This window comes from Neoarius graeffei, chromosome 11 (assembly GCF_027579695.1).
Source record: "Neoarius graeffei isolate fNeoGra1 chromosome 11, fNeoGra1.pri, whole genome shotgun sequence".
Classification (NCBI taxonomy): domain Eukaryota; kingdom Metazoa; phylum Chordata; class Actinopteri; order Siluriformes; family Ariidae; genus Neoarius; species Neoarius graeffei.
The window spans coordinates 56,526,826-56,540,498 of NC_083579.1; the positions used below are offsets into that span (position 1 = coordinate 56,526,826).

Here is a 13,673-nt window from a genome sequence, read left to right on the forward strand (position 1 = left end):
CAAGTATTGCTGTACTTACGGTATATGTTTGCAAAAATTGTCTCTTTTGCTCCATTATCCTTTAGGTCTGTCGCATGATTGGTTTCCCATGATGGGCTGGGAGAGTCCAGCATTCTGTCAAGAGAGGATGCAATATTCAGAAATGGTATGTACAGCCTATCCCTGCCACCAGAAAAGAAACAAAAAACATCTCAAGGAAGCCATAGGAGGAGAACCTGCTATAATCAGTGTTCATCTTTGAGGTTGCAGCACAATAACAGTCATATAAAATTGTATGTGTAAACATGTCAGTTTGTTGTTTAATTGGATATTTGGTTGATTTGGACCTTCTTGACTTCGCTTGCTCTGTCTGTAGTTTGGTGATGCGCATGAGCTAAGTGCTGTTTAGTTTTGATTTCTACACAACTGTGCATCAGAATTGAGCTTCTTAAGAGTGATTGCAGGACACCTAATCAGTGGCTAAGCCTTCCACACATTCATATCAATTTTCCCTGTTTTGCAAATAATCTGCACAAATCTGTAATCATGGAAAATTTCAAGTGCTTGTCTCAGTTGTCTGTAAATGAACCATTGTTTATTTATATGAGGTTTTGGTGCCATTGTCCTTGTATAAATTCAGTTTATAATCTACCCTTCTTGAATACCACACTGAAAAAAAAATCAGATCTTGCTTAAAAATAAATGCTTCTTCATTGCAGTGTTTTGGACTGTTGCTCTAGTCAAGAGCACTGGCTTTTGGTCATGAATATATCTTTGTAGTGCCATTTGGCTGATAAATTTGTTATTGATGATATGACCTATGGCTGTTTTGACATTTATATGCATCTGTTTCTATTTTGTTCACTGTGAATATTAGAAATAATTCTGTTATTTCTAAACTGTACTTTCTCAGCAACCCCAGTGAACTGGGCTTGTTTGCAGGATTAAAATGTGAGAGATTTTATGAATTATCTGTTCTAATTCTTAGAAAGGGTTTTTATGAACAGGCTTATGGTGACAAGTGAATGCAGCAAGGTTTTCCTCATCACCAGGCTTTGGAAATACAATTTACGTTTGTTTGTACTGATTACACAGTTGATAGCAGTAAAAAGCCCATACTTTCAAAACACATTTTCATTTTTGCCTTTGGGTCTAGAGACCACCATTTAATTCACCATAACTTTACAGCACAGTTTCCATAACTGTGAAATATAACCTTCTTAGTAGTCTACACTGAGTGGTAACTTCTTGGCAAAGTTGTTTTCTTTTGCTTTTGCTTATAACAAGAAAATATTTAGACATTGACAAGTCTTTTACTTTAGTAGCCATTACCTGATTGGCCCACTGGCATCAGAACGGTATTGAGCCTTCTCTGGATTTGGCCTCGCCAGCATTACTGCTCTTCCAGCATCAAGCTGGATTTTAAATTCACCGCTTTTTTCTGGTTCAGAGAATCGAGCCTTTCTTTTAAAATCCTTGCCCAATGTGCTGCAAATTCCTTATGCATGTGACCTGGCATCTTGAAGCACCATTTAATCATAGCTGTCCTTAAATGTGTTTCACTCAGCAATATAAAATGGTGCCTTTTAAGTCAATAACATGGTCATCATACTAACCAAAAAGTAAAATGTGAACAAGTCCCAAGATCAGGAATCTTTCTCACACTAAAATGCTTAAGGGCACCTGGGTGTTAATTGAACATTTTTCCCTCAGAGTGCATCCTTGGATGAGAATGCACAAAGCTCTCGGTTATGTTGTGGAGGAGCATTCCTTCTTCACGAGTGTCTTCCTTTGAGTGGCTGATGTATCAAAACTTGAACTGATAGATTGAAGAATGGTATGCCATTGGTGTCTTTATGTGCTCTGTGTGCTTGTCCAGCTCATCTGAAGTGTCTCAGTCATCAGGCTTTGGGCAGGGATGAGTCCTAATAGCTTGACCACAAGGGTCTGTCTTCCCCATCGTCTTTCTGAAGGTCTTTTAGTTGGCCCTCTGAGTAGATTTAATGGAACTCCCACGGCACAAGAGGATTCACATACTAGGGTGAGTGGAAAGGATTTTTTACTGACTAGGACCTGCATGAATACATTGCAGGTCTTACCCGCTACTCTAGGTTAATGTGAAATTTGAATGCTGTAATGAGGCCGTTTTATTTATTTGTGTTCGGCGTGTCTTAGCAGTATTCTCTAAGAAGTGAGATAGTGCTGAACTAATCTAAGTCTTTCATCAGTAAAGTGGAGACCTGCAAAACCTATCAGTAATATATTCTTCATTGACTGCTTCTTGCTTCTGCATTACTTGGCAACACTATCATTATAATAGGAGGACTCCAGACTGCACACAGTAAAATTGCCCATTCAAGCTGCCCTCCTCAGTTAGCGAAGAAGAGAGGGTTAGCTCTCCATGGCTCTTCTCTCTCTCTCTCTCTCTCTCTCTCTCTCTCACACACACACACACACACCCTCCCTCCCTACAAAGCCTATAAATAAATAAATAGATAAATAAATAGTGTTAAATGGTGGTTATTGTGAAGACTTTTTCGACAGACAGAATTAAAATTAATTTTTTACAATAATAGCCTAATGAATAATTATCGCTCTCGTTAAATGTGAGCACAAATATTTTAAGACGTTCCCGTTTTATCTGTGTTATGAGGCATCCAGTTTAGATTATGCTACTTTCTTTAAAGGTAACATATTTATATATAAATGAATGTATCATCATATTTGTTTAGCAGTAAAATCTTTTCGACACGTAAAAACATGGACATATCATTAATTAAAATGTTAATTTGAAAAAATAAAAATAAAAAACACTCAAGAACTCCAATATTTTCATTTTCACTTATTTGCCTGAAATGCCCTAATAGGATGGCAGGAGGCCGGGATGGGTGTGAGCAAATGGTATTTTGGCATCAAAACTGCCATAGGCCTAATATTCACACGCTAAAATGGTACTTGGTTTATCTTATTATGAGTACAACACGTCTGTTACACAAAAATAAAAGACATCCCCGAGGCTGCTGTAAGGTTGAAACATTTTGCATGTCTAGCCTAATGCTGTAGGTTATATTAGGATACTGTATTAATGTTATACTGATGTTGTATAAATACTACATCAAATCGTTTCTGTTATCTGGTAGTTTAAACGCACATTTTTGTTAAAGCTTAATGCACCGTTTAGAACTCTTCTAGTTGAGAGGTCAACAACTCTGACCTACTTGCCTCATGATATCTTAAACTGTTTTCTCCCAAAATAACAGGCCACATCTGCCTTTTTTGACTGTATAAGCCCTTGATAACCAAACGATTTATTAAACAACATATCGACCAAATGAGCAAATGTAAATGCACTGCAAGGTAATCAGCTATAACTGGATTAATCCATATAGTGTGAAGTCGTTTCTAGGATCTGCCACAGAATTCGTTCTGAAACGAAGAAATCCAGAAACTTGTGTAGAAACGACAGATTTGGCGTTTTTGTGCCTTGCATGCAGCTAAAAGCCCGGAGAGGAGGCGGCTGTGTTTGCTCTCATGACCAATTTATTGTCGATGAACATATGGCCAATATTTTGCCTCACGTCATTGCAGGGGAAAACAAACATGGTGCAGTGTTAGCGAGGCAGCTACAGCAGTGCCACTTGGCCAGCTATGCAAACGCACTTGGACAATAAGAGGAAAGCAGCACTTGCTGGCCGGGTATAAAAAGCACATCAGGCTTATCGAGGCGTGTGCACTCCTGACTTCCATTTGGAGATATTTCATTAACGGCATAGTGTCTTAACTCTGGCTGCACCACTCACCCTCCTTCCATAAGCTGCCAGGTGAGCACTTTTACCTCTCTCTCTCTCTCTCTCTCTCTCTCCTGATCCTCTCACTTTGTGACTGCGATGATGGAAAGGTTATGTCGCATATTAAAAATGTATGCCTATTAAACCCGTATTAAGAGGATACACTGTCCAATAAAGAAATGTAGAAATATACTACTTCACTCTTAGAATATTTGGATTATTCGATTCCTGTTCTTCACTGGGAAACTTTAAAGATTCTATATGGACCCTATACCAAACTGTTTCTCAGACAGAGTTCAAGTAGACCGCTTTTTAGGAATTATCTAGTGAACCCTTAAAAACAGCCAGTTTCCCCAGCAGTGTGTGTTAGTTAAAAAGTAAATTGATCATGCAGGTCCACAATAAACTATGCATTAGTAGTAGTAGTAGTAGTAGTAGTAAAAGAAGGGCCACTGTACTGAGGACAATGCTCAGTTCTGTCAGTAGAGTTCGCTGGAGTATCAGAGATGAGGGAACTGGGCCATGTGAAAACACTGTCCATCTCTCTCTCTCTATGAGAAAGAACTGCCAGATGCTTCCCGTGTATACTGGTGTGAGTAAAAGGGTGTGTGCGTTTTCTGCTTGGCTGGATTCTAGCTAAGAAACTCACGATGAATCCAAGTATGTTAGAAATCCCCACGTACATGAACCAAGCAGCGCTTGTTAAAAGAAACTCTGTAATTAATTTCAAACAGACTCGAAGGCATTCCCTTCAGGCATTAGGATATTGAAAACATGAGTGATGAAAATGATAATCCTTAAACCAATTTGTTTCGGGTGCGGCGATAAAGGTGCCGAAGAGGCAAATTTATCGCCAGAAAATTCACCGTTACAAATAAACTAGTAGCTGAACAAATAACAGGCATCTCCCCGAGCCACGGGCACTGAACTAATCTCTTTGTGACACGTTTAATCAGGAGACGGTTACAGACGAATAAAAGCACAACGTCTGTAGCCAAAAGGTGCCTGGATTTCCTGAATCAAACAGCAAACTGCTTTACGCTCCGGGCCGGTTTCTTGGGGCGATTGCTTAAATCCACACTCCGCCGGGCTTCAGAGCAGCATTCGTCACTTCATGGCCTTTTAATCAGAGGGAAGGCACATGCAGTCGCCTTGTCAGTTTACACATTTGTCATGAGCACCTAGGGGGAAACGAGGTTATATTATCAAAGCCTAAATACTCGCCTGAGGCATGAGAACACGCTGAAATTCAGCGATTAAAGCAAGAAAAATGATCAACCTCATTATAGGCTTCACACTTCCCTCCGGCGTCCTGACTGACTGCATGCAGCAAACATGAGATTTACTTTTTAATCAAATATATGAAGGTCTTTCCCTGCCTCACAGTAGTGCTCTTAAAATTTGGGCAGAGTTGATGTGAATTATCTACTAATTCTTGTGACATTTTTGTTGTTGCAAGAAATTAATTAGTGTGCAACCTCCCCTTTTCCTCCCCTTTATGCTGTTTGTTCTCATTGTGCCGCACTTTATCCACGCTGAGGCTGATTCATTTCCCCTAATAGGCCTATAGGTGTTCCCTGCAAAATGAACCGGACTAGGTCTATTTATTTATTTATTGCGTGGATTGCATTTAGAAAAATCCAGCTGATTTAGACTTCCTGATTTATTAATATAAATGTACTTATTGTGTTTATTATTAAGCACATCATATTCGCTCATATTGAACTCGCTCCCATTTTTAGGCCTTCAAAATGGACTTGAAATAGTTTCCAATTTGGCGCCAAACGATTAAGAAGATTTTGGCTGCAAGAAGGTGATGCCGTTCGGACTGATCTCTCTCACTCTCCACACACACACACACACACACACACACACACACACACACACACACACACACACACAAGAAAAAGCTAATCATTCATATAATAATAACAACAGTAAAGTAGATTGTATAAAAGTAGTGTAAAAGGCACCGTCTGTCTGTGTATGAATGAATATGTACACACACACATATATATATATATATATATATATATATATATATATATATATATATATATATATATATGTGTGTGTATGTGCTTATTTTCTTGTCTGGTATCTTATGTTTGGATGGAGGACAGCTGAGCAGTATATAGAGAGCGGTCGCGATGTAAACATTGTTGAAAACACTCATCAGGATTAAGACGAGTCGAACAAGTGAGCTAAATTGCGGGACGCTTTGTGGGAGTGTGTTCCCAGAGCTATACCTGTAAATGTAAACAGGTAAACATGAGGCATGGCTCTTGAAGTGAAGTATGGCCACTTAGCCTGTGCACATTTACTTCTACTTGCCGAACTCCTCCTCGCTTGAGTTGTTCAAATAAGTGAGTGGCCGCACCCCGCGCACGAGCGCTGCTTCCGTCATCCGTTAGAGCGCGCAGTGTCCGTGACGCAAGACTGATTTTAGGCTCCAGAAATCATCTGCTGTTAGACTCATAAATGCATCTTCTCTTCTGAATACAATTCATACCGGGCAAATCTCCTGACATCATAAAAGGATAATTTACTGAACTAAAAACAGCAGGTGTGTAGATGTGATTCTGTTAATTTTATTGTGAGCTAGGTTATGTTCTAAACATGCGCTTCTTTTCATACTAAGCACGGTACGTGTGTATGCCTGTGTAGCTTTATTCCGGCGACAATGCTGAGAGTGACCTTGCGAAAGCGCTTAGTGTTCGACTTTGCTCCAGGCCCGGTCAGTTCAATGCTGCCATTGTCCTGCATATGTCGCTGCATGATTAATTCCAAGCAAAACTCTAGTGAAGCATTTACATTTCAGGTAACTGATTACAGGACAAACAGAATAGGCTAGAAAAAAGTAGGCATATTGGAGTCCTTTTTTATTTCATAAACAAGTACTGAGAGATTTCAAATAGATATTTTACATTAGCTATTTATCTATGGGTCTATAGCAGCTAAGTAAAGATATTATTATTATTATTATTATTATTATTATTATTATTATTATTATTAAGTTTCTATTTCATTTTTATCAACCGTGCTTTTATATACGAGAGAGAGAGAGAGAGAGAGAGAGAGAGAGGAAAAATTAAGGACTTTCTTTAATATCGCGAAGGGGCTCAGAAATGAATGAAGAGAGAGTTCAGTGAATGCAGTTGAATGCCATGACAACTAGAAACAACCTCAGATTTATTCCAAACAGTTAGAATGTATTGTACAGGGGCGTCAATCATCTATTATTTTGGGCCTTAAATAAATGCAAAAACTGCGACCGGACAAAGGCTTCCAACAGGAGCCGGACATTTGTCTACATTTCCTCCATTGTCTGCAGCTTAGCAATCGGTTTGTATTTGTGTTTGCCCGGGTTCGACCACCCAGGATGAGCAGAGAACTGGCTCAAAACGTGCAACATTGTCACTCACATCACATACGAGATAGGAGGCACACAAGCAAAAAGAAAAGAGAGACGGGAGGGGTAAAGACCGAGAGGAAAAGACACTGATCAACAATAATGCTTTGCTTTTCTGTAAGCTAGGGCAACGAAAAGAACCAGTAAAAGTGAAGCCTAATAAAGGCGAGGGGAAGAAAGAGGAATAATTTGCCTGCTCTGTATTTGCGTTGAGCAAAATGCAATGAGAAGGGAGGAAGAAAATAAAACCCTTAATATTTCAACCTTTAGATATGCCTTTTGATTGCTGTGAAGAGACCTTAGATTGCAAAGAGTATTTGATAAGAATTCGGAGTCATTTTATTGAGATAATAACTCAATAATGCGTTGCGTTATCATCTCTGACACGGTAATCACTCACTGTCAATAATAATAATAATGATAATAATAATAATAATAATAATAATAATAATAATTTCCCAAGTGTTTCTATTGCAGGGGTGTTTGATGACTTAATCATGTCTAGTGAAAGCTCTTCATCTTAATCCTTAACTAAAATATTGACCTAGATGTTTTACATAAATTATCCTTTTTGCCAGCTGAGACGATCTCAAATAGTTTGAGTAGTGAAATAAACGCCAAAATATATGCAGAAAAGTGGGTAAAAATAAACCTTTATTGTCCAATGGTTCTCATATATATATATATATATATATATATATATATATATATATATATATATATATATATATATATATATATATATATATGAATTTTTTGCAAAACTTTTTTTTCTCGGACGCTTTGCAAAAGCGCGCTTTCAAGTTGCTCTGCGCCGTGTATAAAGCTACTTGGAGGTCCTTTGTATGTAAATAGGGTGTAAAAAGGCCCTCCCCATCTTTGTAATTAATTGACACGTTATACCACTCATCATGTTGTGAAGCACCAATGGTATAGGCTCGGATCTCCCCAAAACCCACAATTTCACATCGGCAAACACTGTCTTCATCCACTTGACTCCCAAGACCCGCCCACACGTGGCCAACCTTTTGCGTTTTTAATGCTTTTTCACTGCAGGTTCATGTGTTGAGACCAACCTTATATGGACTGATCAGTCCGGTAATGGCTTATTTCCCCCTAACACCCAGCCGGAGCGCGATATCCATGAAGCCGCTCTTCCTGGACTTACAGAACTGATTCCTCCGCTACTTTTTTTCAGGCAATGCTTATCGACCGAGCCCCATGAGTCGTCTTCACTGTGCTTCGTGCTGATTCTCGGCATTGATTCTCAGCGTTCACCAAACCTCGCTTGTGCATTTGTGATTCTTTCCCTTTAAACAGCGGATTGCCAAAGTGGTGCAGCAACTTTCCGGCATTAACTGCATCCGCCGTCCCAGAACATGTCGTTGACCAACACAAAGACGGGTTTTTCGGTGAAGGACATTTTGGACCTCCCTGACACAAACGACGAGGAAGGATCTATCACTGGCACTGAGGAGGATACGGAGGGCTCGGAGTCGACTAAAACACCTGGAGTGCTGGTGCAAAGCCCGATAGAGAACGTCCAAAACCTGCCTTTAAAGAACCCTTTTTACGATAACACTGACAATCCATACACCAGGTGGCTTGCAACTACCGACACCATTCAATACTCATGTAAGTACTGCTCAAGAATTCCAAGTTCATTTCCTGCACCAGCTTTAATAGTTCATTCCCATCCCCAGTTGTATTTAATGAGCGTTTTAAATTGTGTAGCATATAATATCAGATTTTCCTAACATTCTTGGAGCCTGTGTGTTATTTTGTCTGCCCATCTTTACTGATGCACTTGTCTTAAGGCGTCACTCTCCTGTGCTGCGAATTCCCTATGTAGCCTTTATTTCTGTCCTGTCAGTAGTGTAGATTACTTTGCATTTTATGAACAACTGTTGTCTATAAAATACTATATATTTCTGTGTAATTAATCGGACCATATAGTCAGTGACCAGTTTTGATTTTGCACAGGAAAGTGAAATCTCTGTTAGCTTTTGCTATTGCTAGCTGTTCGTCTGGGGGATTTTGAATTAAATTGTCAGTGTAGCTTATTTATTTATTTATTTATTTATTTATTTATTTTCTGTTTATTTTCAATTGTTTTCTGAAATGTTGAGCTTGGTCGTTTTGTGATTGAATACCATATCTTATAAATGCGTGTATATAATTAGTTATACTGACTATTCATTTTTCTCCGCAGTGCACGGTCTATCTGCAACCTCTCAGGACTCGTCCGCTAAATCTCCAGAGCCGTCGGCAGACGAGTCACCCGACAACGACAAGGAAACTTCGAGCAGCGGCAGCGACTCCGGTAAGAAGCGCAAGCGGCGAGTGCTGTTCTCCAAAGCGCAGACGTACGAGCTGGAACGCCGTTTCCGACAGCAGCGCTACCTCTCAGCCCCCGAGCGGGAGCACCTGGCCAGCCTGATCCGTCTCACGCCCACTCAAGTGAAGATCTGGTTTCAGAACCATCGCTATAAGATGAAGCGAGCCCGCGCGGAGAAAGGTATGGAAGTGAGCCACCTTCCTTCTCCGCGACGCGTGGCCGTGCCCGTATTAGTCAGGGACGGCAAACCGTGCCACGCGCTAAAAACTCAGGACCTGGCGGCCACGTTTCAGGCGGGCATCCCGTTTTCTGCTTACAGCGCTCAGTCTCTGCAGCACATGCAGTATAATGCGCATTACAGCGCCGCCGCCACGCCGCACTTCCCCACGGCGCACTTGGTGCAAACGCAACAGTGGACTTGGTGAAGCCGTAGTGACGTTTTTTTTCTTCTTCTTCTTTGTTTGATTTTTTTCCTTCAGGGCTGCGTTTCAAAGACCTCGTTAGAGTTTTTTATTTTCCAACGAAAATAAAGAAAAGACTGGTTTTCGCAGCTCGACCCATTCTCGTCGTTTCATTCATTTCCGGGGCTGATGTGTGTGCCGTGTTTACATTTGTTTTCGTTCAGAAAACCGGGTCCAGCCCTTTTCTCCCAGATCCGAGAATGTTGAAGCTCTTGTGAAATTTTGTAAAAAAAAAAAAAATTGTGTGTTGTAGAAATGTTTTTTTTTCCTTTTTGTCCCTCGTGTTATAAGCACGTACAAGACCACTTTATAATTATAGAAAATTTTATTTCTAGCTTTTACGATGGACCGAATATATTTATGGCCATGAATAAAACATTGGCAACTTTTAGCTTATTTTATTTGGTTTCTTTTTTCTTTGTAAATATCTGTGGTAAGTGTATGCAATGCAGATATATTTGGACGCTCACCTAGTTATGAAGATTATAGATATATTCCCAGGAAGGTGCAAAAATGGAACAACAGTTATGGATAAATATCTCTATAAAATGTTGACAGCCGTTGCAAAGAGCGTTGATGAGAAATAGGCTACCCCCCAATTTTTTTTTTTATATATATATAAGACTTTTAATAAAATCCTGTGTTTCAGAAATGTCGCTTTGGATTGCGTTTGTTTTTGACGGAAGGACGGACTGGATACACTGCATACTATTTTAGTTTCATCGTGATTTTCATAGAGGGACTCCTTCATGAACGAAAAAAAACCCCGATCATACTTGGCTTTTTATGGAATGTTTTCATGAGTCTTTTATAGAAAGGCTACTTTCGAACAAAGTCGCATGGGTATGTATAAATTTGTTCCGCTCTGCTTTCATAAAGGGCATTAATTGCCTCCACTTTCTGAATTTATATGTATGGACACTTCATTAATAAGAAGGCTAAAGTCACTTGTGAAATGGGGTAAAAATCCACTTACTTAATATAAGAGGGCTTCAGGCTTTAAGCAGCCTTTCATCCTCTAGCTCTCTTGTGTTCTGTGCGGTACTCCACAACCCGAGCGCTGAAATGGCACATTTACAAGAAAAATAAATCATGCTTGAATTACTTTCTTCTGTTACTCTGCTTTCGCTTTTGAAGCTTTATACTGAGGCAATGAAATCGCTTTAGATAGTACTTTAGTACTATAGTGTGGTTTGTGCTGTTGGCTAATTATATAAGTAATACTGCATGTTTGATATGCACTATGTCCAATATTAAATCCATATGAATACATAAGATAATTCTTTGTGACTGTTTTCAACACAGAATTAACTTTTAAAAAATCAGTTTAAAGTAGTTTTTCGATCACTTCAGAGAGCGTAATTAAATAACCTATTGCCCTGAAAAAAAGAACAGAAAGAGAGAGAGCGTAAGATTCTTTCTCCACACGGAGGATTATTGTCTAGGTCAGTATCTGAAGTAGCTGGTGTATCGAATAGAAAAATCTTACTTGGCTTGTTTTCCCCGCAAATAACAGCAGATGTTAGAGCGACCCCACTATCATTAAACAAACTGGTGGATTGACACACAGTGCTAATTATTTACAGAAGTCCGTGTCATGGGACCAGGGCCTTTTCCCCTAACGAAGGGATTCTGATGGCACCAAGTTTTATTGCGCGCTAAATCGCCAGATTTGTTGATATAGCACGCGTTTTTATCTCCGTTAAACCTTAAACACGTCGTGACATTTTTAGCGACCAACTTTACTAGTGATTGAGTGATATTTTATGTTATCTCTCCTTTTTTTAAAAGAATATTCCCTGCACATGATTCTATTAATACTATATGACGTGCATTTTTCCCCCTAAATGACAAAATATGGTTTACAAATTATTCAAGGTTAAACAAATACAGACAAATATATTAGGGTTGCATATATTTATATAGGTTTGCTCACTTTGCAAAGACAAATTCAAAATAAATGCTGTAATTTATAGTCTGCTTTATGCAATGAACTGGTAAACATTGCTTGCCATTTTTAAACTTATTTTTAACAATAAGTATAATTTATCATATTGACATTCTGACGCAAAATGATCCATCAATGCGTAAAATATTGCTAGATCTAGTCGTGCTGATCTAATAGTCGACAGAGTGACCCAGTGCGACAGAGCAGTCTATCGTTACACAATATACTGTACACGACAGAAAAAGAGCACAAAGCATGGGGTTGGTTGTTGTGGATGTTAGAGGCGTGCATTTTAACAGGGGTGTAGGGGTGGGTGTGTGGGTGTGTGTGTCGGAGTTTCTTGGTACTATTCAATCCCTTTATCTCGGGCAGTGCATCCCGAATCAGGGAGATACATCCTTGTTTCTTTTTTTGTGAGCCTGTCTGTTGGTGCCATTGTGGTCCTTGTTGTACACGTTCTCTTCCATATGGACAGCTGGGCCCACGAGAAGAGAAAGGGATCCTTCACAAAACCCAAATTGTGTCCGGCTTTCAAACACAGCATTGTTGTCTCTCAAAGAAAAACGAATTAAAAATTCGTGCTATATCTATTCGGGAAAGAGGCAAAGCTATTCACAGATAACAGGGAGTCCTTCTTCCTTGATATAGCACTGCTAACAACAGTTCTCTCATTCCCTTTAGCCTCTCTGGCCTCTCTTCTGCCTAGTGAAAGAGGACGATTATTGTCTGTCCTGCAAAGTCTTGGGTGATACTCCTGCAAAACTATTTAAAACACCAGACTTGATGCGTTTTATGCCCTGCCTTTAGTCTCGCAATGTCACTGGTGTTTTCTGAACTTTTTTACCACTATGGAAAGAATTTTTTTGAATGTCGACGAGATTATACACTGAAATATTATGCCTAATTTTACTTCTTCATGACCAGGCCCATGGCAGAGAAAGATTTTTTATAACACAGAAACGAACGCAAAACATGTGAGCATGTGATTTAAAAAAAATGGCAAAAGAAATTTGCGCATATATATATATATATATATATATATATATATATATATATATATATATATATATATATATATATAAAGCGGCTACAGATAATTATATATATATATATATATATATATATATATATATATATATATATATATATATATATGTGTGTGTGTGTGTGTGTGTGTGTGTGTGTGTGTGTGTGTGTGTGTAAGTGGTAGTTATGTGTTCAGATTGCACTGATATTTATTTATTTATTTATTTTAAACGTTTTTAAATGAGGTCACTAAAATGTCTATTAAAATATCGTGACATTTGTATTTATTTTTAATTGAAAAATTATCTTAAAACGTTTTGTATTTAAGGGTATTGTAGGGAAAAAATCTACTAAATATTATTTCTAAGCAGAGGGCGATTTGTGTCAAATCAACATTACGCAAATACCCACCATGCAGCACACATCCACTACATCACACCACTGTGATGGAAAAATAATCCAGCTCTGTGTCATCGCTTTAGAAACACTGTGTTCACTGAAATTGGCTTCAGTTACAGAGCTACAAAGTCTTAGAGAAACTTGGTAACAAAAAGGCAAACAAATGACAATATGTCTGCGCTCTATCTAACCCATGGATAATACCATTTCATGCCTCAAAAATGGATTTTTTCAGGAAATGAGTTCATTGGATCTCGGTAATCGGGAGCGTTTGAACGGCAACATAAATCATTTTTATCGCGCACATCTCCAAATAACGAGC

The 13,673-nt window shown here is 38.9% G+C and overlaps 1 protein-coding gene across 6 annotated transcripts in view; it reads left to right on the plus strand.

Moving 5' to 3' along the window:
* The window catches only part of nkx2.2a (NK2 homeobox 2a), a 121,608-nt gene extending 110,801 nt beyond the window's left edge, over positions 1–10,807 (plus strand). For 4 of the 6 annotated variants that reach the window (XM_060934300.1, XM_060934303.1, XM_060934298.1 and 1 more), the window contains 5 exons: positions 66–145; positions 1,859–2,020; positions 3,568–3,800; positions 8,500–8,814; positions 9,392–10,807. In XM_060934300.1, coding sequence (XP_060790283.1) covers positions 8,559–8,814; positions 9,392–9,942 — 807 coding nt within the window. In that variant the 5' untranslated portion in view covers positions 66–145; positions 1,859–2,020; positions 3,568–3,800; positions 8,500–8,558 and the 3' untranslated portion in view covers positions 9,943–10,807. The remainder of the gene's footprint in view (positions 1–65; positions 146–1,858; positions 2,021–3,567; positions 3,801–8,499; positions 8,815–9,391) is intronic. The other 2 variants (XM_060934299.1, XM_060934301.1) reach the window with 2 other exon arrangements.
* The last annotated feature ends 2,866 nt before the right edge of the window (positions 10,808–13,673 follow it).